The 24130-nt window shown below is 43.3% G+C and overlaps 2 protein-coding genes across 3 annotated transcripts in view; both read right to left on the reverse strand.

Annotated features, from left to right (window-relative positions):
* LOC124116969 overlaps positions 1-24130 on the reverse strand; it is a 223396-nt gene that overhangs the window by 171721 nt on the left and 27545 nt on the right. For both annotated transcript variants that reach the window (XM_046478630.2, XM_048401480.1), the window contains exons 9-10: positions 21213-21364; positions 19682-19893 (exon numbers count right to left, since the gene is read on the reverse strand). In XM_046478630.2, coding sequence (XP_046334586.1) covers positions 19682-19893; positions 21213-21364 — 364 coding nt within the window. The remainder of the gene's footprint in view (positions 1-19681; positions 19894-21212; positions 21365-24130) is intronic.
* On the reverse strand, positions 4876-6682 carry LOC125383222. Its single transcript, XM_048401481.1, has 2 exons — positions 5490-6682; positions 4876-5061 (listed from the first exon to the last, which is right to left on the reverse strand). The coding sequence occupies exon 1, from the start codon at positions 6499-6501 to the stop codon at positions 5539-5541; it is 963 nt and encodes a 320-aa protein (XP_048257438.1). The 5' UTR covers positions 6502-6682; the 3' UTR covers positions 4876-5061; positions 5490-5538.

Here is a 24130-nt window from a genome sequence, read left to right on the forward strand (position 1 = left end):
TATATTACAGTACGCTCAATCCAAAGTAGACTACATTTATGCGCCGGGACTATACATGTCTCCGAGTAATATGGAACTTAAGATCGGTCAAGTGATTGGTTATAATAATAAAATTGTTATTGCTACTGATCAACAAAAACCAGGTATAAATTCAGATATTAACACCGATTTAATAACGCAAACAAACACAGGTGAAACGGGAATAGTCAAGCCACAGATATCTACTGACGCTCCTACTAACACATCTACTGACGCACAACCACAAGTGCCACCACATATTGCAGCTAAAAATCAACAACATATCGATGAAAAAACAGCTCTTACAGTAGGTGGAGTCGCGGCTGGTTTACTCATGATTTCGTTAAATAGTCTTTACTTTAACGGATACGTACAACAGCCCTGCAATTGCTACGATTAGTGCCCACAAATTTTGACTAAGCCAAGTGGTGGTCTTTGCTAATAAATTCAAGAGCCAGGAAACGATACTCCCTATTATACCTGGAAGTGCAGACGCGGCTTTCCCAGAGAGCTTTCCCAGTGCTTCTCCTAATGCTTTTAAATGTTTTTTTATCCACTCTTTTACACCCTTTTTATCACTGGATGGTGCACCACCTCCTGAACTCCACCGCCACTGGTTAACGCGAGTCAAAGTCGATATAATAAATCCCAATGCGGTAAAAATACTGGCAATGGTTATTCCCTGTTCTCTGAACAATGTTTTAATTTTATCGGCCAGTGTAGTATCATCGTTGAGGACTTGATTGATAGTTTCTCGAATTAGACTGATTTGTTAAGGAAGTGCCTTTCTATTACTGGAAGCTGCTTCGAGGCGGGCCGATTTTCGTCTTCTAAGTTACGCAATCTTTCTGCAACGCGGCGTCTACTGAATTCATCACCCGCCTGTTCAAGTTTTGTTTTCTCATAAGCTATATGCTTGTCTAGTTCGGATAGCTTGGCTACATTATTGATCAGTTCTCCCCGCATTGTTTGCATTGCGTTGTCAAGACCTCGTAATTCACTAATACTGAACTCTGAGGATGGTACACTGACCGTGGAATTATCGTAGTAGGTACCAAAGATTTCTCCGAGTCCGTTCAAGGCCAGCTTGGAGCTTTCTTCCAAATTATCTATGGTACCGAGTTCAGCACGCACAGTCCGAAGAACCTAAGTAGTCTTCGCGGAAAGTTTTTCTCGTGAGTAGTCCACAAAACCTAATTCATCACGAACAATGTTGATGCCATGTTTACTGGCTATCGTAGACAAGGCTAGGGGCTTACGAGTACAAGAATTCATAAGATCAATATCCGGAGAGCCACTCAGTCGCAATATTCCTTTACTATCTAGTTCAAACTTTGAATAGTCACGACCAATTGGGGTTTCTTTAAAGGTATCGTAATAATCATTAACGGTTGATTGTAAAAGTTCATCGCTAAGATTCATGCCACCAAAGCTGGTTTCATCAGTACCCTCTTCGATTGTACTAGGGTTATCAAAGTCATCTAGATTAAAATCATCCATTTTTATATTAAACATAAGGTTACATAATTTCAATATAACAATGTCTTCGCAATACGGACGCAAGTTAAACCCACAATGTAGACTACAGGATCCATTAGGGGTTAAAGCAATTTGTCAGTCTGTAACTATAACTTATAACCCGAGTACCATTGATCAGAATCAAACGCTTCTGGTTCGCTTTCCTAATCTCAGCGCACACGATGTGTTAGTTCCGGGAACTGTCCGACTAGCATTTACAATTAGTTTGACTTCTACAGATGTTCACAGGGAGCCTGTTCAGAACATAGGTCGTGCTATCGTTAAGAAAATCGCGATTAAAATTAGTGGTAATGAGGTTTTGAGTATCGACAATAGCGATGTATATTTCTGCTACATGGATCTCTGGAGAACCGATAAAGGGCGGGAAAACTTACAGTACCAAGGTATTTGTAATTGGAACACATTGAGACTGCGTGTGGGTGCTGATAATGGTGATAGTACCGTTGTAAAAGATCTCGCTGTTGCCGGCGCATTAGGTAACCGATTCTATATTCCGCTAGACTTTGAATTACTAGATAGTCACATGCCCTTCTATCAAGCATCCCTAGGTGATAGGTTAGAATACGAACTAACTTTTAATGACTACGGTAGAGTAATCAGAGCTGCTGAAGATGCTAGCTATTCCATTGACAATATCTCACTGGAGTATGATATGATAACAGATCCTGAATTAGCCAGACAAATTCGTAACCAGTATACAGGAAGTATAGCTATTTTGTACGATCGCGTGCTTCGACACTGAAAGATCATAAGGAGCAAAAAAGATACGACATGGAATATCAATCTAAACGTCCCCACGAGATCGTTGAAAGGTATTTTAATGTTGTTCGAGGACCCCTTCGATGCAATTAAAAGAAATACCGAGAAGTTCTACAATCCCAAGATTACAAAAGTAGAATTGACTATCGAGGGCGTTCCTAATCAACTATAGTCAAGGAATGCTAGCATATCAACAATGGGATGAGATTAAAAAACTCCCTTCTATAAAACGAAGCCCAGAAGTTAACATGGTCGCGAAAGATCTGTCTCTCGGGGATGTATCGATGGGTGAATACCTCACCACGAAGTACGCACTATGGCTGGACATGCGAACCACGGACGATGACCAACTACACGGTAGTGGGCGGAGAATAGAAAATGCTAGCGAGGGTGTCACTATACAGATAACGAAGCTCCAGGAAGTGGCTGGTAAATTAAACATATATTTGTACGTGATTATATATGCGCAACTTAATATACAGAATGGAAGATTCGTGTAAGCTCTCTATTAATAATCTTTTACCTAAAGAACCGCACTGCGCTATCATCTGCGGGCAAACGGGTTGTGGAAAAACAGCTTTAGAATAGATATTTTACAAAGTCATTATCGGGACGTTTTCGATCATATTATTATTCTGTGATCGACTATAAGCGTTAATAAAACATACCTTTCGAGAGATTGGGTAATGAATGATCCCGGGGTGTACAAAGTTGATCCAGGCGATTGTTTACAAGACTGTTTACGAGTATGTCACGAAAAATACAAAGGAGAATCAACCCTTTTCATAATAGACGATTGCAGTGCGAGTAAAGAACTCACCAAAAAGAAAGATATGCTTTCATATTTAGCATTCTCTGGTCGACATACTAAGCATAGCGTTTGGGTACTTACTCAAAAGTACAACTCTGTCCTGAAAGATCTGAGAGAGCAAACTAAATGGGTAGCCCTGTTTCATTGCATAGATCCAGATTCATTTGAGGAATGTCTATGTGAAAATGATGTTATTTATACCAAGTCCGAGCAAGATAAAGTCAGCAAACTGTCAGCAGCAACGAAGCACTGTAAACTCGTATTAAAAACCGATCAACCAGCTGCTTATGCAATTGCTTAGCAAAAATAGCAACTGCTAAGCAAAATTATAGGAATAATAGCAACTGCTGAGAAATATTATAGCAACTGCTAAGCAAAATTACAGCAAAAATAGCAAAATTATAGCAAATTATGGGAAATAGCAAAAAGATAGCAAAATAGCAAAAATATGATAATTGAACATTAGCGGTTATTATGTAATAATGTGGCTTGAAATCCTCATTCTTTCACAACATTTTATTATTACTGGTTGTATTGGATATGCCATATTTTATTATGTTAGACTTAATATCTCCTTAGGTATTACATTATGGAATGCGACGAACTCATCGAACAAATGCTCAAAGAACCTGATCAACATACAGAAGAACATGTAGATAAATCTTTAGATAAACATAGAGAAAGACTCGCGGCTTTGGTAGCCGTCGAAAATGTTCCCAATATTTTGGGGAAAATTATACCATCGAAAAAATTGATAACATGACCGATGATGAAATTAAAAAACTGTACTCGCGTTACGAGTCTAGGCTGGGAACTACCATGACTAAAACAATAGGGTCGGCTATGTTACAACTATACACAGTAGTAGCTAGTACGTTTCTTCCTATCCCAGGAGAACATCACATGTATTTATGCAAATCTCTCGAGAAAGACCCATTCATCGAACACACTATAAGCGCAGTGAGCTGTGAGTTTTATCATAGATACGGAATGTTCTTAGCTCCACTCACCAGAGCTTTAATAATTGCTAGGTATTGTCAATTTAAACATAAGTGCCCACTTAATGATAACGGAGACTCAAATGACACCACAGATTGTGGAGACGCAACAACAAGTGAACGAGGAAATAACCCTGATTGCACAATCACAACAGATTGTGGAATCACAATCACAAGAGATTGTGGAACAAGTGAATGAGGAAATACCAGCAATTGCGAAATCACAAGCCAGAGTTACTAGGAACCCCAGAAAAATCGCCGCTGGTATAAAGGGTGTGTTAGCGAGGAAGGCTAGAAAACTAATGCATAATTCAAATATTGAACATAGTCGTCTGATTAAAACTTGGGCTCTCTATGCACTAGGAGTTGTTGCTATGGTGGTGGTATGGTTGTTTTATAAGACCAGAGAAGAGAAAACGTCACCCCTGATTACACAACAACAAGTTCAATTAGAGGTTAGCCCCATATAATGCTATAAAAAAAGCATGACTACTCCAGTTACAGACGGTAAAATGTTGGTAAACGCAACGTATCATTCAGCGGTGGTCAGCGGCTTGGCCATTGGCTATGCTCGTATAGCTAAAATGATTACTAAAGCCACACCACCCAAGCTAGATCTTAATGGTTATGATAGCGGTATGATCATTCTTGATATAGGATTAGCAATGGCTACAAAAGATATGCTCATCAAACAAGGGCTTATCCCGGAAGACATAATGAAGTAATTAAACATTTGAATATTTTATATTCATTTAAACTCCATCATCCAATCCTTGGTTGATATGCTAGTAGCACACGGACAAAGTAATTGTCTTAAACGACAAACAACAAGAAATCCAGCGCTAGTGCCATATGGGCTGGAAAAGGAAAACAAACGATTCCTCTTGGGGGCAAAGGTCATTTAATAATGACAAATGTTTAATCGAAACATAAAACCTCCGGGTGGGAGGGTGGGTAACAAACAGACTGAGAAAAATCACCTGCACAACGTGTAGTTTGCAAGTTACATTTGGCGCCTGTGACGTGTCCCTTGCAACAATAAAAAAACAAATACCGCTTACAGCATAATCAGCCACTGACAGTCTGGATTGTCTCCCCTTGACTGTTAAATAAATGGACATTAAATCAGATGCCATGGCATTGCCGTTTAAATTAAAATAAACTAAGGTTTATTTCTCACTTAAACTCCATCATCCAATCCTTGGTTGATATGCTAGTAGCACACGGACAAAGTAATTGTCTTAAACGACAAACAACAAGAAATCCAGCGCTAGTGCCATATGGGCTGGAAAAGGAAAACAAACGATTCCTCTTGGGGGCAAAGGTCATTTAATAATGACAAATGTTTAATCGAAACATAAAACCTCCAAACCCCCCAAGAGGAATAACCTGGTGAAAGTTCTGTGGTTTGACTTAGTTCACTATCCCTGCACTGAGAGATTGAGCAAGTTTCTCATGCATTGCATCATACACTGTAACATAGCGCTCATATGCATTGGAGCGCCAATCACCACGTAGCTTTATAAGCAAGGGTGGAATGCCAATGTCAAATGCATAGGAACATCCGCCTCTGCGGAAAGAGTGACCGCTGTATGCACCAGAATCATAACCACATTTGTCCAGATAATATTTCAATGTTTTAACAAAACTTTTGTAAGTTAAACTCTTGAGGACTCCACTTCTGTCCACATATGAAAACAAAGGTGCATTTGAATGTTGAAGTTCTTCACTATATTGTGAAAGCAAATGTTCAAGTGCTTTAACAGGACAAAGCACAGAGTCGGGTACCCTAGCCAGCGGTAACTTTAACACTCGCTGACCAAACTGTATAGTTTTTGTGTGTCTGACAGTAATCATGGCACTATCTTTGTCAGGGGAAATCTTGGCATCGTGCAGACTCAAGTAGGTCTGCTTTCTTGAACCACTGCCTCTAGTTTCAGGGAGCATGGTAGATTTCCTCAAGAAACAGAAAAACGCAATGATGCAGGCTGCCCAAAAAGCTACCAGGAATGGTTCTGACATGTCCATATGACTGTGCATCCGCCTTAGTATATCTGGTGTTATAGGAAGTTTTTGTTTCGTTGGTGTACCTTTTAGTCTTAAGATACCTTTGTGCAGGGCCTTTTGTTCCCATGTCTCCAAGGGGTTTGGTAACCCCACCTCAAGATGAAGCAGGCGAATGATATTCATATATCCTGGAATACTAGTTGCTGAAAGGGATCTTGTTAGGAACACTCTGTAAAGCAGTACTGTCATGCGGTCGGCTGGAACTGGTGTCCTACTAAAGTACAGACAGAATCTCAGATATGCAGTTTTCATTGAGGAATATGTGCGCTTAGTAGTTTCGGCATATGTTGCCCGTCGAAACTGCTGCATCTCGCTATATAGGTGTCGCCACTGTTGAGCCACTTGCCCTGTAGATAGGACAAAGTTAGTTTGGATACGTGTGAGGATGCTGGCACTAGAATATACTTCCTGTAACAAGTTTCACAACACAACCAATAGAACGGAATAAACTGTATTGATTTATAAAGAAATGTAACATTGTGCAACCTGCTCAGAGAGTCAGCTGCAAGGTTATCTTTGCCTGGGATATATCTGGCTGAAAATTTAAAGTTATGCACAGCAGAAAACCAGAATATCTTGCGCAGCCAACGCATGGCTAATCGGTCACGACTAGTACCTTTGTTAAGGGTATGCATAGTATAAGTATTGTCTGTGTAGACAATGATATGTTTGTCTGTCCAGGTTACACACCAGCGTTTGACTGCTAAATACACAGTGAACAACTCTTTCACATTGATGTGTAAATGTTCAACAAATGGGAAGTCTGTATGCCAATTATAATAGACCCAGTCAGGGCCGAAACATGCTGCGCCACCATCACTGCAGGCATCCGTGGAGAACTTTGCTGCGGGCACCGGTTCATTTTCAATAAATTTCACAGTACCATTAAAACATTCACAAAATTCATGCCACCACTTGATATCAGCCTTTGCGCATACATTCAGCCTGGTATGGTGATTGGGTTTTTTAAGGGTATTACATAAGTCAATTAATCTGCGCATAAATGTGCGCCCTCCATGAACTACCTGTGCTGCCCAATTCAATTTACCTACAATTTCCTGAAGTTGACGCTTTGTTGCTTTCTTTTTCGTCACCCACTTCCCTAATATGTGCTTCAAGTCAAGCAATTTATCCGCAGGTAAGGATAAGGTACAGGTAGTAGAGTCAATCTCTATCCCTAGGAAAGTCAGTTTCTGAGTAGGTTCAACCGTTTTGCTTTCATTTATAGCAAAACCTAGATCGGTCAATAATCTTCTCAATGTCCTGAAGGCTTTCCAACACTCAGAGTTTGTTTTTGCAATGCATAGAAAATCATCAAGGTATACAACTACCACAAAACCTCTGCGCCTTAACATTCTACGAACAGATGACGACAAACGGCTAAATATCTCAGGGCTCTTGGAAGCTCCAAATGGGAGCTTTGTGTCAATCATGTAGACTGGAAGTCTTGAGTTTTTGAACTGCCACAGCAGGCCGGTAGCTTCATAGCAGTCAGGATGTAACGGCACCACACGGTAAGCATTTTTCAGATCCAGTTTTGCCATGTATCCACCCCTCGGCAGAAGTTTGATTGCTTCGTCAATGGTTTGATATTTAAAAGATTGTGTCGTTGCATAATCATTGAGGCTGAGATCACATGGTCTAGAGCAATCATGAATTAAGCGTACCTTCCCAGTGCCTTTTGGTATTGCTCCCAAGCTACTAACAAGCTTTGGTTTTCTGTCTACAATAACATAATTGCCTCGGCTGATTTCCTCTGAAATTTGGTCTTCAACAATTGTTCGTACAGACTCATCTGTGGCAGACTTGTAGTTTTTACAAAGAACATCACTAATTGTTACATCTTTATCAATAATCCAGAAACCATTTTTTATCCCATCAATCAAAAACTCACAATCACTGTCCTCTTCTAATTCCCTTTCCCACACGTTAGTACAATTCCCTATTGGGCTGGAGACTTTATTGTTTATAGGTACGAAACCGTGGTGGGATATCCTGGTGTTCAAACTGGGGATGCCTTTGCTTGCAGCCTGGTACTATACATGTGTGTGCATACTTGCAGTTTGGGAACTTACAACCCGAGGGGTGCTGGTAATTAATGCAAATGGATCTGCCTGACTCATCTGTTGGACGATTGTCACTCTGAGAGCTGGAATGGGCATTCTGAAATGAGTTTGCTTTTCGGGGTTGGAATGTTCTCTTTTCTAAAAAGTAGAATAGGTCATGGAACGATATTTCACTCCAGCCGCACTGGGTCTGTGCTTGTCTCAATCTGTGTGCGTTGTCAAGAAGCATAACTGAAGGGATAGTATATGTTTGACAGAGATCCCCAATTTGAGCTGTGTATTCCAGATAGTCCTTAATTTCATCAATACCTGCTTTCCTGTGGTCGATCAATTTTGACAAAATACGGACATTGGCTGAAACCCACTGTGATAATGGCACATGTTCTGGAAGGGGTTTCCCCCTCGACGACCTTAGATACAGCTGTGCTGACCCATCACCTACTATAGGCGTCTCTTCGCTGGTCATTGATGACCTGGGCTTAGATACAAAGTCAGGAATTAGAAGTGGTTTCTCACCTCGTCCCTGTAGTGAAGCATTTCCGGGTTGTCCCATGTCTAACGACGTGGTGTGGTCTAGGAAGTCTTTGAGGTGTACATCCGACAAGCTGTTTACAAGGTCACTCAACTGTTTGTCACCCGCAAGTGTTTTTGTTGTGACAGGCGACGGCAGCGACTGTACTGGTTGCGGCGATTTCAACTGTTTTATTGCTTGAATTAGGATGTTCCGCTGACCTACGGACAATCTTAGTTCAGTAATGTCATCTAGTGACATCAAGCACAACGCAACTGTACTATCAATGTCTTCATCATTCAAAATTTGTGCGGTCTTACTGTTCAGATGGCTGTCACTGCACCATTGTCGAAAGTCGAACTGACTTGGCTGTTCGTTTCCTTCGCCTTTTGTATTCACAGACATTCTTCTTTGAGTGAATTTTAACAAACAGACTGAGAAAAATCACCTGCACAACGTGTAGTTTGCAAGTTACATTTGGCGCCTGTGACGTGTCCCTTGCAACAATAAAAAAACAAATACCGCTTACAGCATAATCAGCCACTGACAGTCTGGATTGTCTCCCCTTGACTGTTAAATAAATGGACATTAAATCAGATGCCATGGCATTGCCGTTTAAATTAAAATAAACTAAGGTTTATTTCTCACATGAATATGGCAACAATTGCGATGATGGTCGGTAGGGCTATTGATAATGCTCTAGCTTTTTCGGGGAGTAATTATTTATTTTCTACTCTGAGGGAATCAAACGCTAAAGAAGTTGAAAAGGAGCGTAAACGACATAATAAAGCATTAGAACAACTCGAAGCAGCCCAGTCACAATGGACCAGAAATAGGATATTAAGATTAGATTTTATTAATGAAGAACTGCGTAAGCAAGGTCATTCAATTCAAATGTTGAATCTGCCATGCACAAATACTTCCTCGTTTATGGAAAAAAACTTGACCCAATTCAGAGACCAACAATAAGTCAGTTTTATACACCATCAGAGGAACAAAAAAACAGAGAGATAGCATTTATAGCTTTGGGATTGACAGTCATTGTAATTTTCAGTTATACAATAACTACGCATAAACCATGACCTAGTCAGGGTGAGTCTTATCAACCACTATGTAAAACCCCGTTGTGTTTCATAACCTTAGAGGATATGATTCACATCTCATTATGCAAGCTATCTCAAAGACCGACGGCAGCTTAACGTGCATTCCTAATAATATGGAAAAATACATATCAATCTCGTTGACTAAAACTATACATTATACGGACAAGGATGGGAAAGCCAGAATAAAGCAAAGTAATGGGCTTAGATTCATAGACTCCGTACAGTTTCTGTTATCTTCCCTGGACAATTTAGCTAATGCGAACAATCCCGATGACTTTGCAATAACAAATCAATATACTGATCGGCGTCGTCATTTGTTGTTGAGAAAAGGTGTATATCCTTACGAATATATGGATAATTGGTCAAGATTCGATGAAACTAAATTACCACCTCTTGAATCATTCTATAGTAACTTAACAGAATCTAAAATAACCGATTACGATTATGAACACGCTCTGACGGTGTGGGATAAATTAGGTTGTAAGAATTTAGGTGATTATCACGATCTGTACTTAAAAACCGATGTACTGTTACTAGCCGATATATTCGAGATATTTAGAGAGACATGTTTCAAACAATACGGCTTGGACCCGGCATGGTACTATTCCAGTCCCGGACTATTGTGGGATGCGTTGTTGAAGAAGACCGGTGTAGAACTAAAACTACTCACCGATTACGATATGCACTTGTTTATTGAGAAAGGATTAAGAGGTAGTATATCGATGGTAGCGAAAAGGTATTCTAAGGTTAATAATAAATTAGTGGAAGGATATGATCCGAGTAAACCCGACACACATATATTATATCTCGACGCCAACAATTTGTACGGATGGGCTATGAGTCAACCTTTACCCACATGTGGATTTGAGTGGGTTGATGTGAATGATATCAAAGTGAATAATATCCATAATATCAATGTGAATAAAGGGTACATACTAGAAGTTGACTTGGAATATCCAAATTCGTTACATAAAGATCATAACAGTTATCCGCTAGCTCCCGAAAGATTAATGGTGAAAAAAGATTGGATGTCGGAATATCAACACTCCTTTATGGGTAATACTAGGTTAGCTAACGTAGAAAAACTCGTACCAAATTTGATGGATAAGACAAAATATATAGTTCACTACAGAAATCTCCAGTTTATATCTATCGTTAGGTATGAAACTAAAGAAAATACACAGAGTTCTAAAGTTTGATCAAAGCCCTTGGATGGAGCCCTATATAAGGTTGAACACAGATTTAAGAAAGATAGCTACCAGCGATTTTGAAAAGAATCTATATAAGCTCATGAATAACTCAGTATTTGGTAAAACTATGGAGAATCTAAGGAAGCGTGTTGATGTTAAATTGGTCAGATCTAATGAGGAAGAAAGACTCAGGAAACTTATAGCCAGTCCGGCTTTTAACAGAAGCAAGATAGTCGATAACGACTTAGCCGCTCTACATATGCAGAAGAGTAATATAAAATTCAACCGACCGGTGTACGTTGGTATGAGTATTCTTGATTTGTCAAAACACTTAATGTATGACTTTTATTACAACGAACTTAAGAAGAAATATGGTGATAGATGCGAGGTGTTATATACCGACACAGATTCTTTGTTGATGGAAATACAAACCAAGGATGTGTATAAAGATATGGCAGAAAAATTTTACAAACCTGTAGAGGTTATGAATTCTCTGATGAAATCCTCCTTGGGGCACTTATTGCATTTTCCTGGCTCAAGAAAATCTACATGACATAGTTGTAACCATTTTCCTTAATAAAAATTGTTACCACACAAAAAACTTTGTTTTTGTATGATATGCGTCCACCCTTATGGTGCCTCACCCTCCACGGCGCATCACGCCAAGGGAAGCAACTCTCACCCAAATCACTTTCCATATGTCTAATGCTGACGGAATGTGGGGAGGCGGGTGGCTGGCCCCAAGGAGGATTTCATCAGAGAATTCATAACCTCTACAGGTTTGTAAAATTCTCTTTCAGATTAAATCCTCCTTGGGGCACTTATTGCATCAAGATAGACTCCTAAAGATAATCTAGGAAGTGGCATCCGTCAGCAACAAGCGTGCATAAATACATCGTATTTTGATTATTTCAATGAATAAACAAGAGTTCAATAAATGGAACCAACCTTATCGTGAGGCACCACCGTCGAAAGGCGGGGGCTGGAGACAGGGCGTTATCGACCATACACAATGAAAAGAGCCATTCTTTGTGGCTTATCATATCGAGAACTCGAGACACACACACCCCCCACCCCACCCACTTTTTTGAACAAGTGATATTGGGGGCACAGATCACGAGAGACTATAAACCCGCACAGAGCTAGGCCAGAGGGTCCCCGTAAATCGAAGGAGTGCATGTGCAAATACGATGATTATCGAGTAGTAATGGCTGGTATTGTATCGACCGTAGAAGATAAAATCGGGACCGTTACTGAGCAGTGTTATAACCGGTCCGGGCGGTCTAAAATCTCGAAGGCTCAATCGGCTAGAGATGTAGAACTTTGCCCAGTTCGGAGAACTGACTGACCAAACCGAGCACGCTCGCTTGAGTATTTGTCGAGTTGGTAATGTTTGATGAACGTGCTCGGCTGGCTCCAAATAGCCGCGGAGCAGATCTCCTCAATGGGCAGAGCCGCGGCATACGCTTGTGTCGTAGCCACTGCTCTAACCGAATGAGCCTTCAACTTGGTAGGGGGGTCCCTGCCTTGAAGTGTGTACGCCGTACATATAGTAGAGACTATCCACCTCGAGATAGTTTGTTTGCTCGCAGGTGAGCCAGCCTTCCTACCGCCATAACAGCAAAATAGTTGATTATCCTTACGGATACCCTTAGTTCTGCTGATATAGGACTTAAGGGTCCTGCGGACATCCAAGACATGAGCATGTTTTGTAGTGGTCCCCGACGAGGAAGGCTGTGAAAGCGCAGGTAGCTCAATAGGAGCCGTCACGTGGAAGGCGTGTGCGACCTTAGGACGGTAAGAGTCCGGCAGGCGAATACTGACCCTGTCCCGGTGAAAGACAGTTAGTTCGGGATCGGCTGACATTGCGTGAATGTCGCCTACCCGTCTGCCGGACGTTACCGCCACAAGGAACGCCGTCTTCCAGCTCAACAGCTGAAGAGAGAGAGACGACAGATCCCGAAAGGAAGGACCGGACAGCCAATCAAGAACGATTGACAATTCCCAAGGGGGACTGATCCGCCGGACAGGCGGTCAGATCCTGTCCACACCTGCCAAAAAACGCTGCACTAATGGGTGCGCACCCAAAAGTGCCCCGTCGACGGGGACGTGAAAGGCAGCGATAGCTGTAGAGTACCCCCGGACTGTCGATGCGGCCATGCGGAGATAATCCCGAATATCCCCGGGTCGAGCCTCCACTCCACAGAGCGTCCGCACGGACGTTGTCTACCCCCGGGAGATAAACAGGTAGCACCCTGATAACGTGTGAGTCGCACCATAGGAGGAACTGCCACGTCTCTTGGAGAAGCGACGGAGACACCGTTCCCCCCTGCTTCCGGATGTAAGTCATCGCCGTTTGGTTGTCCATCTCTAGACGCACCACTTGGCCACGAAGCAGATCCAGGAAGCGTTGGAACACCAACCTGACCGCTCTCAGTTCTAGCACATTGATATGCAGTTTGATCTCCTGCTGGGACCATAGTCCCGAGGCAGTGTGATCGTTCAGAACGCCTCCCCAGCCGGAGAGTGACGCGTCTGTTTGAACTGTGAGAGACGGCACGGGAGTGTCGAGGGGGAGCCCCCGGGACAGATTCCCGACCTCGGTCCACCACTGAAGGTGTGCATTGAGCCACTGCGGAGTCTCGAGAACAGTCTCGAGATCTTCCGAGTTCACCCAAAGTCGACGGAGCGCTTGTTGAATGGGTCTCATTCTCAAGCGCGCCCGCCAAACCACATCCACTGTCGCCGCCATGTTGCCCAGTAACTGGAGCCATGTACGAGCAGTGTGACTGGCGGACAGAAGGAACTGGGAAGTTACACTTCTGACCTTGGTAATGCGATCTTGTGACAGAGATACAAGTCCGCTCACCGTGTTGAAATTCGCCCCTAGGAAGACTAGATTCTGAGTAGGGCTCAGATCTGACTTCTTAAGATTGACTATCCACCCTAGAGTGATCAAAATATCTTTCACTTGTTGTGTAGCTATCTGACTCAGGGATTGCGATAGAGCTCTTAGTAACCAGTCGTCGAGGTACGGATGGCAGAACCGACCTTTTGACCTGGCCACTTGGGCGGGAATCAACATCAGCTTGGTGAACACCCTCGGGGCCATAGCGATCCCGAATGGTAGAACCCTGAACTGATAACCCCTCCCGTCGAAAGAAAACCTGAGGTATTTCTTGAACTCGGGGTGTATGGGTACGTGGAGATAGGCGTCTTTTAGGTCTATTGACGTTAGCCATTCTCCGGTCTCGACAGCTGAGATCACCGAGCACAGTGTCTCCATCCTGAAGGACGGTACCTCTATAAGTTTGTTCAGCCTTCTCAGACTGAGAATAGGCCTGAACCCTCCGTCTTTTTTGGTGACTAGGAAATATGTCGAGTAGAAGCCCTCGCTTTCCTGTCCCACGGGAACCGGTTCGATCGCAGCCTTCATAAGAAGTGCGTCGACCTCGGCACGGAGGAATTCCGCCCTCTCTAGGGTAGCAGGCACCGGAGTGTGCTTTATCCCGGAGAAGGGGGGCGGATGATGTTTCCACCGAGGCAAATGGCCATCCCTTAGAGTGGACAGGGTCCAGGGATTGGATGTGACTGTCTCCCATTCCTGCAGGAATAGAGCCAGTCGGCCGCCTACTGGGACATCCGGCTTGAGGCAGTGGACCCCGGCTGTCGGCTTCGGGCGCTAATGGGAACCTGATGGGTTCCCGGCCCCGCGAAAAGGCTGCTGGCCTCGACCAGCTGCCCTGCCCCGGCCTCTCTTGCTCCTCCCGGCGCCCTTACCTGAAGGAATCGGCTGCTTCCAAGCAGGTGCAGACTTCTGACCCGGCGCATCAGCGTAGGAGGAAGCAAGTGGAGAGGTCCGCTTACGCGGTTTAACGCATGGTACCTCCAACAAGGCCTTAGAATCCTTGATGGAGGCATACAACTGTGCGGCCTCTCGGACCACCTGCTGAGCCCCAGGGAAGAGGGTGGCACCCATCTTATAAGGCAAAGCAAGTAGATCCTGGCGTGTGGAAGCCGAGTATTTGGATACCGACATCCACAGCCTGCGCATGCCCATGACTGCGCACATCATCTGCGAGGCACAGCTACGAATAGCGTCCCTCAGATAAGCGGAGTGTACGGACACCCGGAGCTGCTGACATGCGTTACGATATTGCTCCTCGAAGCAAAGTAAGCAGCCTTCAGCTCCGTACCGCACGCGATAGGGTGGAACCGCCGGCCCTGCTTGACCTTAGCCAAGTTGGGGGTCGAAGACCCCCCCAGGGTAACGGAGGTCCAGACGCATTCGTCCACCACCGGTACCTCAAAATCACCATCCTCTGCTAACGGGTACCGTTTAATAAGTTCGGGCAGGTCGAACTTCCTGCGGGCACCCGACAACAGAGGGTTGATGACTTCATGCACCAATGAGGACAGAATACGGAGCCGCACCTGGGGCGCCTTGCTCGGAGCAAAAGTGTCCCCCGGAAGGCGGAACTCAGTCGGATCCGACTGGGGCATGGGCGCAGCCACCTGAGGCAGTACCTGGACAATCTTGTCCCGTACATGCCTCAACGAGGAAACGAAGGAAAATATTCCTGAGGTCTCCGAGTCGTCTCCCCCCTCCTCCATCCACTCCTCCTCTCTTGATTCCGAGCCGAAATTAATCGACTCTTCCCCGAGAGAAGCGGCAGACGAAGTCGGAAGGGGACGCCCGAAGGCCTGGGCCTTCGCATCCCCGGGCTGCACCCGGCCCGAAGCCGAGTCCCGGTCCCGAGGTGCCGGGGGTTCAAGGAACCCACCTGGCTCTGGGCTAGAAAATCCGCTAGAGGAAGCCTCGACCTCGGAGGAGGCGTCTGGCTCCGCTAGGGAGAACTGTGCGTCGGTAGTGAACGGGCCAGTGCCCGCCACCCCTCCGCTGGGGAGCGACCTCGAGCCGGCGCCGAAGCCCGGTCTGAGATCGTCCCCGAGACCAAGTGGCCTGCCTCGGCCGACGCCGGGCATATCACAAGGTCTCGAAGCCGCGTCCGGCGCCGACAACGGGGAAGGCTCGGTCCGCATCTCCTCTCGGAGCTGAGACTTTACCTCCTCCATCATCGACGCCATCTGCGACCTCAACAAGGCAGAGATGTCTGCCAAAGACGGTGCAGGAGAGGGTGCAGTGATTGTGCCGGGGACCCTAGAGCCTTCTCCCCCGGCCCCCGGGGAGGGAGCGGAAGAGACAGTCTCAGCTGCTTTTTTACCCTTTCTTACTTTTTTAGAGGGGGGGGGGGCTGTCCTTGCCGATCTAATGTCCACCCCCGCCTTCAATAGACCCTTAAAGTGTAAGAGGTCCACATTTCTCTTTTTCTGCGCCTGTGGTGTGAATGCAACACAGATCGGGCATGACCCATCGTCATGCCCGTCTTCGGCCAAACACTTTATGCAAGTATCATGCCTGTCTTGGGGGGGAATCGAAGCCGAGCACCCCGTACACAGTTTGAAGGTCTGTAAAAAAGACCGTAATTTTTTAGTTTGGCGGGAAGGGTAATAAAGTGTATCAGTGCAATTGAAAGATCGGAAAGATACGTGCATAAATTGTGTAACTAGAAGCAAAGGCGTAATTTAGAATGTGATTGGTAAGGCGATACTAATAGCCAATGTCGAAGTATAATTATAACACCAAAGTGGGCGTGTTACGCGCGAAGGTGTAAAAAACCCGTAAAAAAGGTAAGTGTAATTTAAAAATAATTAACACACCACCTTGGGTTTAATTTAAAGGAAAAGATTGTAGCCTAAAGCCCGATGATATAACATTAAAAAACCCAAGCCGTTTTTGATGGCCCTGGTGTTACATGTATCATACGTGGCACTACAAAATGGACGCTACGACGGCCTTTGATTCAAAGGTATCGTACACGTGTCACATAATTACAACTTTATAACTTTATATTGCGAGGTATTACGCCTTTGCATGAAAGAAATGTACCATACATACAGTTTGGTCTGCCATGGTTCTTGTACGAACGATTATCTTGTACTTTGTTTTGTCTTGAAAAAAACAGCACGTCTGTCTTTGTCAGATGACATAAGGAAAGTGATTTGGGTGAGAGTTGCTTCCCTTGGCGTGACGCGCCGTGGAGGGTGAGGCACCATAAGGGTGGACGTATATCATACAAAAACAAAGTTTTTTGTGTGGTAACAATTTTTATTAAGGAAAATGGTTACAACTATGTCATGTAGATTTTCTTGAGCCAGGAAAATGCAATAAGTGCCCCAAGTATTTAATCTGAAAGAGAATAGATATGTACGACACGAGCGATTACCCAAAAGATAATCCACTGCACAGCGTAGTAAATATAAAGGTGTTAGGTAAGATGAAGGATGAATGTGCTGGGACCCCAATTGTGGAGTATGTCGTATTAAGACCTAAGATGTATTCTATAAAGAAGTCCGATAATGGAGAGATAAGAAAAGCTAAGGGCGTTAAGAAGTATGTGGTAAAAAAGCATATCAAACACGAACAGTACAAAGAAGCATTATTCAACGGTAGAACATTCAAACACGAGATGAACTCTTTAAGAAGTTACAATCATAGGATATATGGATTAAGAATGAACAAGACATCATTACCCCCCTTAGATACAAAGAGATGGATTGATAAGGATGGTGTTACTACCTATGCTGATGGTTATGGTGGTAATACTGTATCGTCGGGAACTATAAGCAACTCTTCTCGTACAAATGCCCTGCCCAGTCGATCTTTAAGATAATAAAGAATAGGCTCTCCTTCTTTCATAACCAATCGACTAATATTATATGTCTTAAGGGACCAAATCAGATCGGTTGCGCGACGTAGGCCTCCTACGAGTTCACCGGGCTGGTATAAATATCTTACGCTTACTTTATCCGGAAGTTTTTGTTCTTTGCCTCTCCTCGGTGCTGAAGATTCGGAAGTCACAGATTTCATTTTAATCGCATCGGATGGTTTCTTCCCGATTAATCTCGTTACTTCATTATTCAGCGCTGATACAACAGCTGATAATCGTTTCACCTATTCGGTTGATCTTAATCTATCCGATTTCATTTCGATCCCATACTGATAGCCAAACAAACGTTCCGCTAATGTCCGGTTAAATCTTTCAACGTTAGCTTGACTACGGTGGGCCTCTTTTTCACCACGCCTGATTTCGACATCGTGCTTTGTTAACAGTTTAGTTACTGATCCCATAAACTCGCGACCGGGATCTACTTGAAATAACTTAGGCGATTTTAGTGGTCCGCATTTATACATGCGACTTAGTGCATTAGCTACTTCTGTTGAATCTTTCGAGGTTAATGGCTCAGCCTCTTTGTATCAACTAGCCACATCCACTACGGTTAAAGCGTTTTTATACGTTTTGCGTCTTACCTTATCATGGGGAAGATACAAGAGGTCAGCCTGATGAACTTCATTCGTTGTAAAAATATCAAACTTCTTCCTCGGTATATAACGCGGTGCCGGTAAGTATATTTGCCAATTTGCTTGTTTCTTTAACCAATCCTTGGCCACATCTTTAGATACCTTAGCCGCAGTGGCTAATTTTTTTATTGCTCCTTTACCTTTCCGATATCCCTGTGGGCTATAGTAAATTTTATTCATTATTAATTAATATTGATGTTTCTTTTAATACGACTCATGACGATCATTAAATTGCATCAGCGTTTACACATAAAAAATTCCCCCTGTATTGGTTGTATAGGTATATAAATCTGGCTCCTGTGGAAGTGGTCCAGAATCCCCATTACCTATACTACTCAATTAATCCAGGGGGAATGCTGTAGAGGTTGGCAAGAAAGAAAGATGTGTTGTTTTTCAGTGTGGTTTGATATGAGGCGAGGGTTTAACATGTTGTCATGATAGGCCTAGGGTCATCCAAGCAGGGACCAGGGGATTCTCTGAGCTTCCAGGCCAAAATCAGCGCTCATGGCTGTTCAAACTATGATCAGCTATTGCAGTACCATCACGAGAACCAATATGGGAAAATGTGGAGGTCAGAATATCATGGGAAAAGATTGTATGTATAAGCACTATCATGCAGGATCTTCTGGTCCCAGGTGAGCATAAAGTCACCCAAAAATCTTTGAGTCGTTGCTGGGTAAGCCAAATTTCAAGTGCCAGGCCATTCCTGCGTGTAGACCATTTTGCTGTCGACTAACTGATGCCTATTCAAAAGTATGTCATCAATCATACCTTTTCTGCATCACACCAGGTGACAAAGCTGAAATTAGTGAATTACATATATCTCCACCAGGACACTGTATGACCACAGTGGAGAGGAACAGGCCCAGGATGAGATAGAACTGGACTGGACTGAACCTTGCCCACCTCATTTCAGCAGGGAAGGTCTGGCCAGGGAAGGGGACAAGTTTGCCACGGCCAGACCTTCCCCGGGGAAGAACTCACTGGCCAGGGGAATGTTTCAGCCTGTTACACAGGTACTGGCATGCCGTCAGCTTTCCTCCGTGTAGTCTTCAGCAGAAGTGGACATGATGGATGCATGGACTGCACAGAATGTACTCTAGGGGCATCATCTGAAAATCTTATACTTCTGCGTGACAAGAAAATCATATAACAATGCTGCTTCCATAACATGTATACCTGCCCATTTGACTTACCTGATCCACTCTGAACCATACTGGTCTTTCACTGAGAAAAGGAGCACAGCGTCACGTAGAACTCTGTATTTCTCCTGTAATGCATCCATGTACACCTTCTCACTGTCGCCAATCTCCACTGCACCAAGCACTACATAAGCTATGTTGTCAAAATGTTCCAGCAGTTGACTTCGACTTTCTTTCCTCAGTATCTGACTAAGTTCCTTCATTGTCTAGATGAAAATGAGAAGTGTGTGTTAACATGATCCACATTTTGCATTTGAGGAAAGTCATGATACAATATCAGGACACCAGAAATTGTTCACAAACCTTCACAAATAAATCAAATTAAGCTTCATTTCTTTCAACCTACTATTGGCAGTTCTTTTTTTAATATAGATCATCAACAAACTAGTAACAACATTATTTATTTGATCTTAATATTGTTTAACATTCTTACAAAGTATGAGAGTATTATAAAAGTGTCCACATCCTCTCCTCCTTATACATTTATACAATGTTTTGTATTGACATATCATCTCATGGTACAATACACACATTCAGCCAATCACATGACTGATTATTTCAAGTTGGACACATAGGTGCAAGATCTTACACACATGGCATACAAGGAGTTAGTTCATATACAGAAAGGCAGAACAGAGTACAATCACTAGAAACCTGACCACTCCAATGTTCCCCAGAGGATGATATGTACCAAATTCCAAACTACCAGTACTATAGTATTCACTTCACTTCATTTGGGAGTGAAGTTGACTTGTTGCTCATTGGGATAGGCCATGGGCAAATACTATTTTCATCAGACTGTGATTACTTGTCATACCTTTGATTTTCAAATAAGATAACAGCTACATACATACATTACATAAAGTGACAAAACCTGGCAAACATCTTTAAGTATAAATAACCTGTGACCTTAACCTTAAAGGTAGGTCACTTATGACCTTTTCTTATCACACCCCCACCCTGAAGATGTTTCACTGAACTTGAGGTGGTAAACAAATATTTTCTTCAGGCTTTGAACTCGATGATGACCTTGACCATTGCTCTGACTTGCAAAGAATGTGTACCCGCCAAATCGGCATCAACAAATACTTTCCAAATCTTTACATGTTTTTAATCAAGTTGCCCACGTGATCTGATGCACTTCGTAAACTAAGACTCATTCTATTACAATATAGATCTTGATCATTGATCAAATTCCAGACTAGTTCGGCAAGGGTGGAGACTGGACTTTTATAGTCAGTGAACTCCCTCGCCTTGGGAAAATGCATTCACATCTGCTATGTAAGTAGCAGAAATTTTCTTCCATGCATTTTTTTATCAGCAACCTGACATTTTGTGGTAATTTTAGCTATTTATGTTTGAATAATGTATGTACGTGAATATATTTAGTCATGTTCGTCAGACATCTATTTTCTTTCCACTAAGAGTGATCTTCAAAATACATCAGGTTAGGAATATTGTTTGCTGATCATCTGGCAAATTGAAACAGAAAAAAATAAATTCATATGTTGCAAGCACCATTTACCTTATTGTGCAGATCTGATAATTTGATCTGAAATTCCACCTCTTCAGAATGCTGTAGATCAGCCAAGATAGTGGCAGCTATCTCCCTGTCTGTTGGGTTGGTAATGGTCTGTTGTATCTTGGCCTGTCGCTCTGCCCAGTAAAGGCCCACTCCTGCAACACATCACGCATATCATCAGCCATAGTTGAACTAAGGCATGAATTGATGCAAGCACATTTTGTCTACATGCAGTTTTAACTTTTCTCTTGGATGCCTGTGAAATGATCCTGTTTCACATTCTCTAAAAGACAATGACTTTCGATCATTTTCACCCCTGATGTTAGGGTTTCAACATAAAATATAGTTGTAGTGTTCAGATACATCCTAATTGAGCTGTACAACTGGGTCATTCTTCATTATTACTTAGACTTGGCTTCAGTATTTTGTGCATGCTGTGTCAAGTCATGGTCCAGATTTATGCAAAATACCTGCATTTATGGAGTTATAAACATAACAAACAGTGTGTAGACTGTGCAAATCCACTACACAGGAGTCTAAAACCTGGTAGACAATAGGCAGAAAATAACACAACTTTCTAGTCAAGGTGGGGCAAGCTATTGAGTGATGATATATCTGCCACTACCAGCCCAGAGGCTAAAACTACATTATAAATTTAGCAGAATGTACCTTCAATAGAATGCGGTAAATGTTGGACTTTCATTGACAACTGGACAGTCTTCCATGAGGCAAGGCTTGTTGATAAGGCCTAATCTCCTGCCTTGTAAAGGTTCCAAACATAGGAATCACCAATTCCATATGTCTATATCTGTCAGAGATAGTTGATTTGAGCCAACCTGCTACAGCGGCTTTAGTTATGTCCTCAACTAAAGCTGGTTTTGCATGATATAAACAGCATTTTCTATGCCTCCAGTGAGCTTGAGTAGCTGTTATATAGTTTCTGAGAGCATGCACAGGGCAAAGGTGTCTACCGGTAGCTCATGGATCCATGCCAAGAGCAGGAATTGTGTAAAATCTGTGTCAAAATCTTCCCACAGACGAGGCCTAATTTTTTTGGTGCCAACAAGTCTGGAAAGGCACTCACAGTATTATTGCTCCAATCTCTCTTTCAAATGAAGCCTCTAAATGTGCCAAAAGAACCACTGAAAGGTTCCATTTGGGAATATTGCATGGAGTCTTCAGGACCTCAATCATAAACAATCTCATAAGACAAATGAGTACTAGATGAGTACTAGTTTTTAGCCTGTCATGTTGTAGAACTGATGTAAGGACAGAACGGTATCCCTCAATGGTGCCATATTGGGCTTTGTCAATCTATGAAGAAGTTTAACCACTATAGGCATTGTTACAGTTTCCAATCCAATCCTCATCTTCTGCGCCACTGACAGTATTTTCCCCATCTTTGGTCATGAAGGGCTGAGGAGGATGGTCTCCAAGATGGAGCACATGCCTCTAAAGATGATTTTGAGTAGAAGGAGAATAACATCTTTTGCTCAATAACCTCCAAGTGTGAAGTTGGAGAGCGTGAAGATTTCTTTTCATGATCTTGGTTGTAGTAACAGATCTTGGCATTCCAGTAAACTGAGAAGTTCTTCATCTGGGGAAGCAGGTCCAGGCTTGCCATACTGGCATTATGAGAAAGATCTTGCAGTCTGACTCCTCGATCTTACGGATCACTCTGTCAAGGACAGCCCAAGGAGGGAAGGCATAAGCAAACATCCACGATAAATCCATGAATAAAGCATCCAATTGAATAGCTTGAGGATCTGGTACTGAACTGATGTATACTGGGAGCTTGTTGTTTAACATGTGGTGCAGAGATCCAAGTGAGGTGTGTCCCACACTGACATTATCCATCAAAACACCCCCAGGTGGAGCAACCACTCTGTAGCTACTACCCTTTCCTGATGAGAAAGACTGTCTGCCAATATGTTGAGTTTCCTCGGTATGTGACAGGTCTCCACTCTGCAATGAATCAAGTTTCCCAATTCAAATAATCCAAGGGTCTTGGCGTCTGATGTAGAGCCTCAGGAACTGTTGGATCCGATGCAGGTGTAGGCGACATCTGCTCATCAAATCCTGGGCTGACATGAGCAATCCCAGGAGCACTTGCCACTGACGAATTGTGAGGGGTTGCTGGAGAGCAGGTGACAGTAGTAGACACCATTGAACTGGAACCTGAGGAACTTCCGGTCACTGGGATGGATAGGGACATGCAGGTAAGCATCCTGTTGTGGAGGCTGATCAGGGAGTCGTAAGCATTGATTCTTGTCCTGAAGCTCTCTAGGTAGTTAGGCTGAAGTAATGCGGACGCTCCAGGTAGCGCTCGATGAACACAGAGAGATAGTGAATTATTCTCATCTAGTTGGGAGTCCTTTTTTGGTACAAGAAAGATGGGACAGTAGAATCCTGTTGTGGCTGGGGCGCACATAATCTCATTAGATCTTTTTAGTAACAGAATGTCTATGTTGGCATGCAGAAGCCGATGCTGCTTCAAGTGGTAGATCTGTCGTGGAGGTGAGGTCCTCAAAGGCGTACCTCCAACGTTGGAGAGAGTGGTAATTGAGCGAAGTCCTTGTCCCATAGGACCATATCCTTAAGCATAGGATCAGGCGGGATAGAGGTGCGACCAAATGGTCTCCCTCTTGTCAACACCTGTTCCAGGAGAGGGCACTACCACACTCAGGCAGTCTGACATCCAATCCGGCATCTGAGCAAGGCTGAGGTGGGTATCCCACTCAGAAGATGTCTCGTGATCCTCTACCACAGCCTCATTTCTGTCAAAGTTGGCAGTAAATGCCTAAAGGAGTAATGCAGGATAAGATCGAGGCTTGTTATCTAATCCCCAGTTCTGAGCACCAGAGGTGATGATAGGTACCTCTTGTTGAGCATGTGTTGGTTAGAAACCTATTTGTGATAAC

Source organism: Haliotis rufescens, unplaced genomic scaffold (genome assembly GCF_023055435.1).
Source record: "Haliotis rufescens isolate VD_foot unplaced genomic scaffold, xgHalRufe1.0.p SCAF_22, whole genome shotgun sequence".
Classification (NCBI taxonomy): Eukaryota; Metazoa; Mollusca; class Gastropoda; order Lepetellida; family Haliotidae; genus Haliotis; species Haliotis rufescens.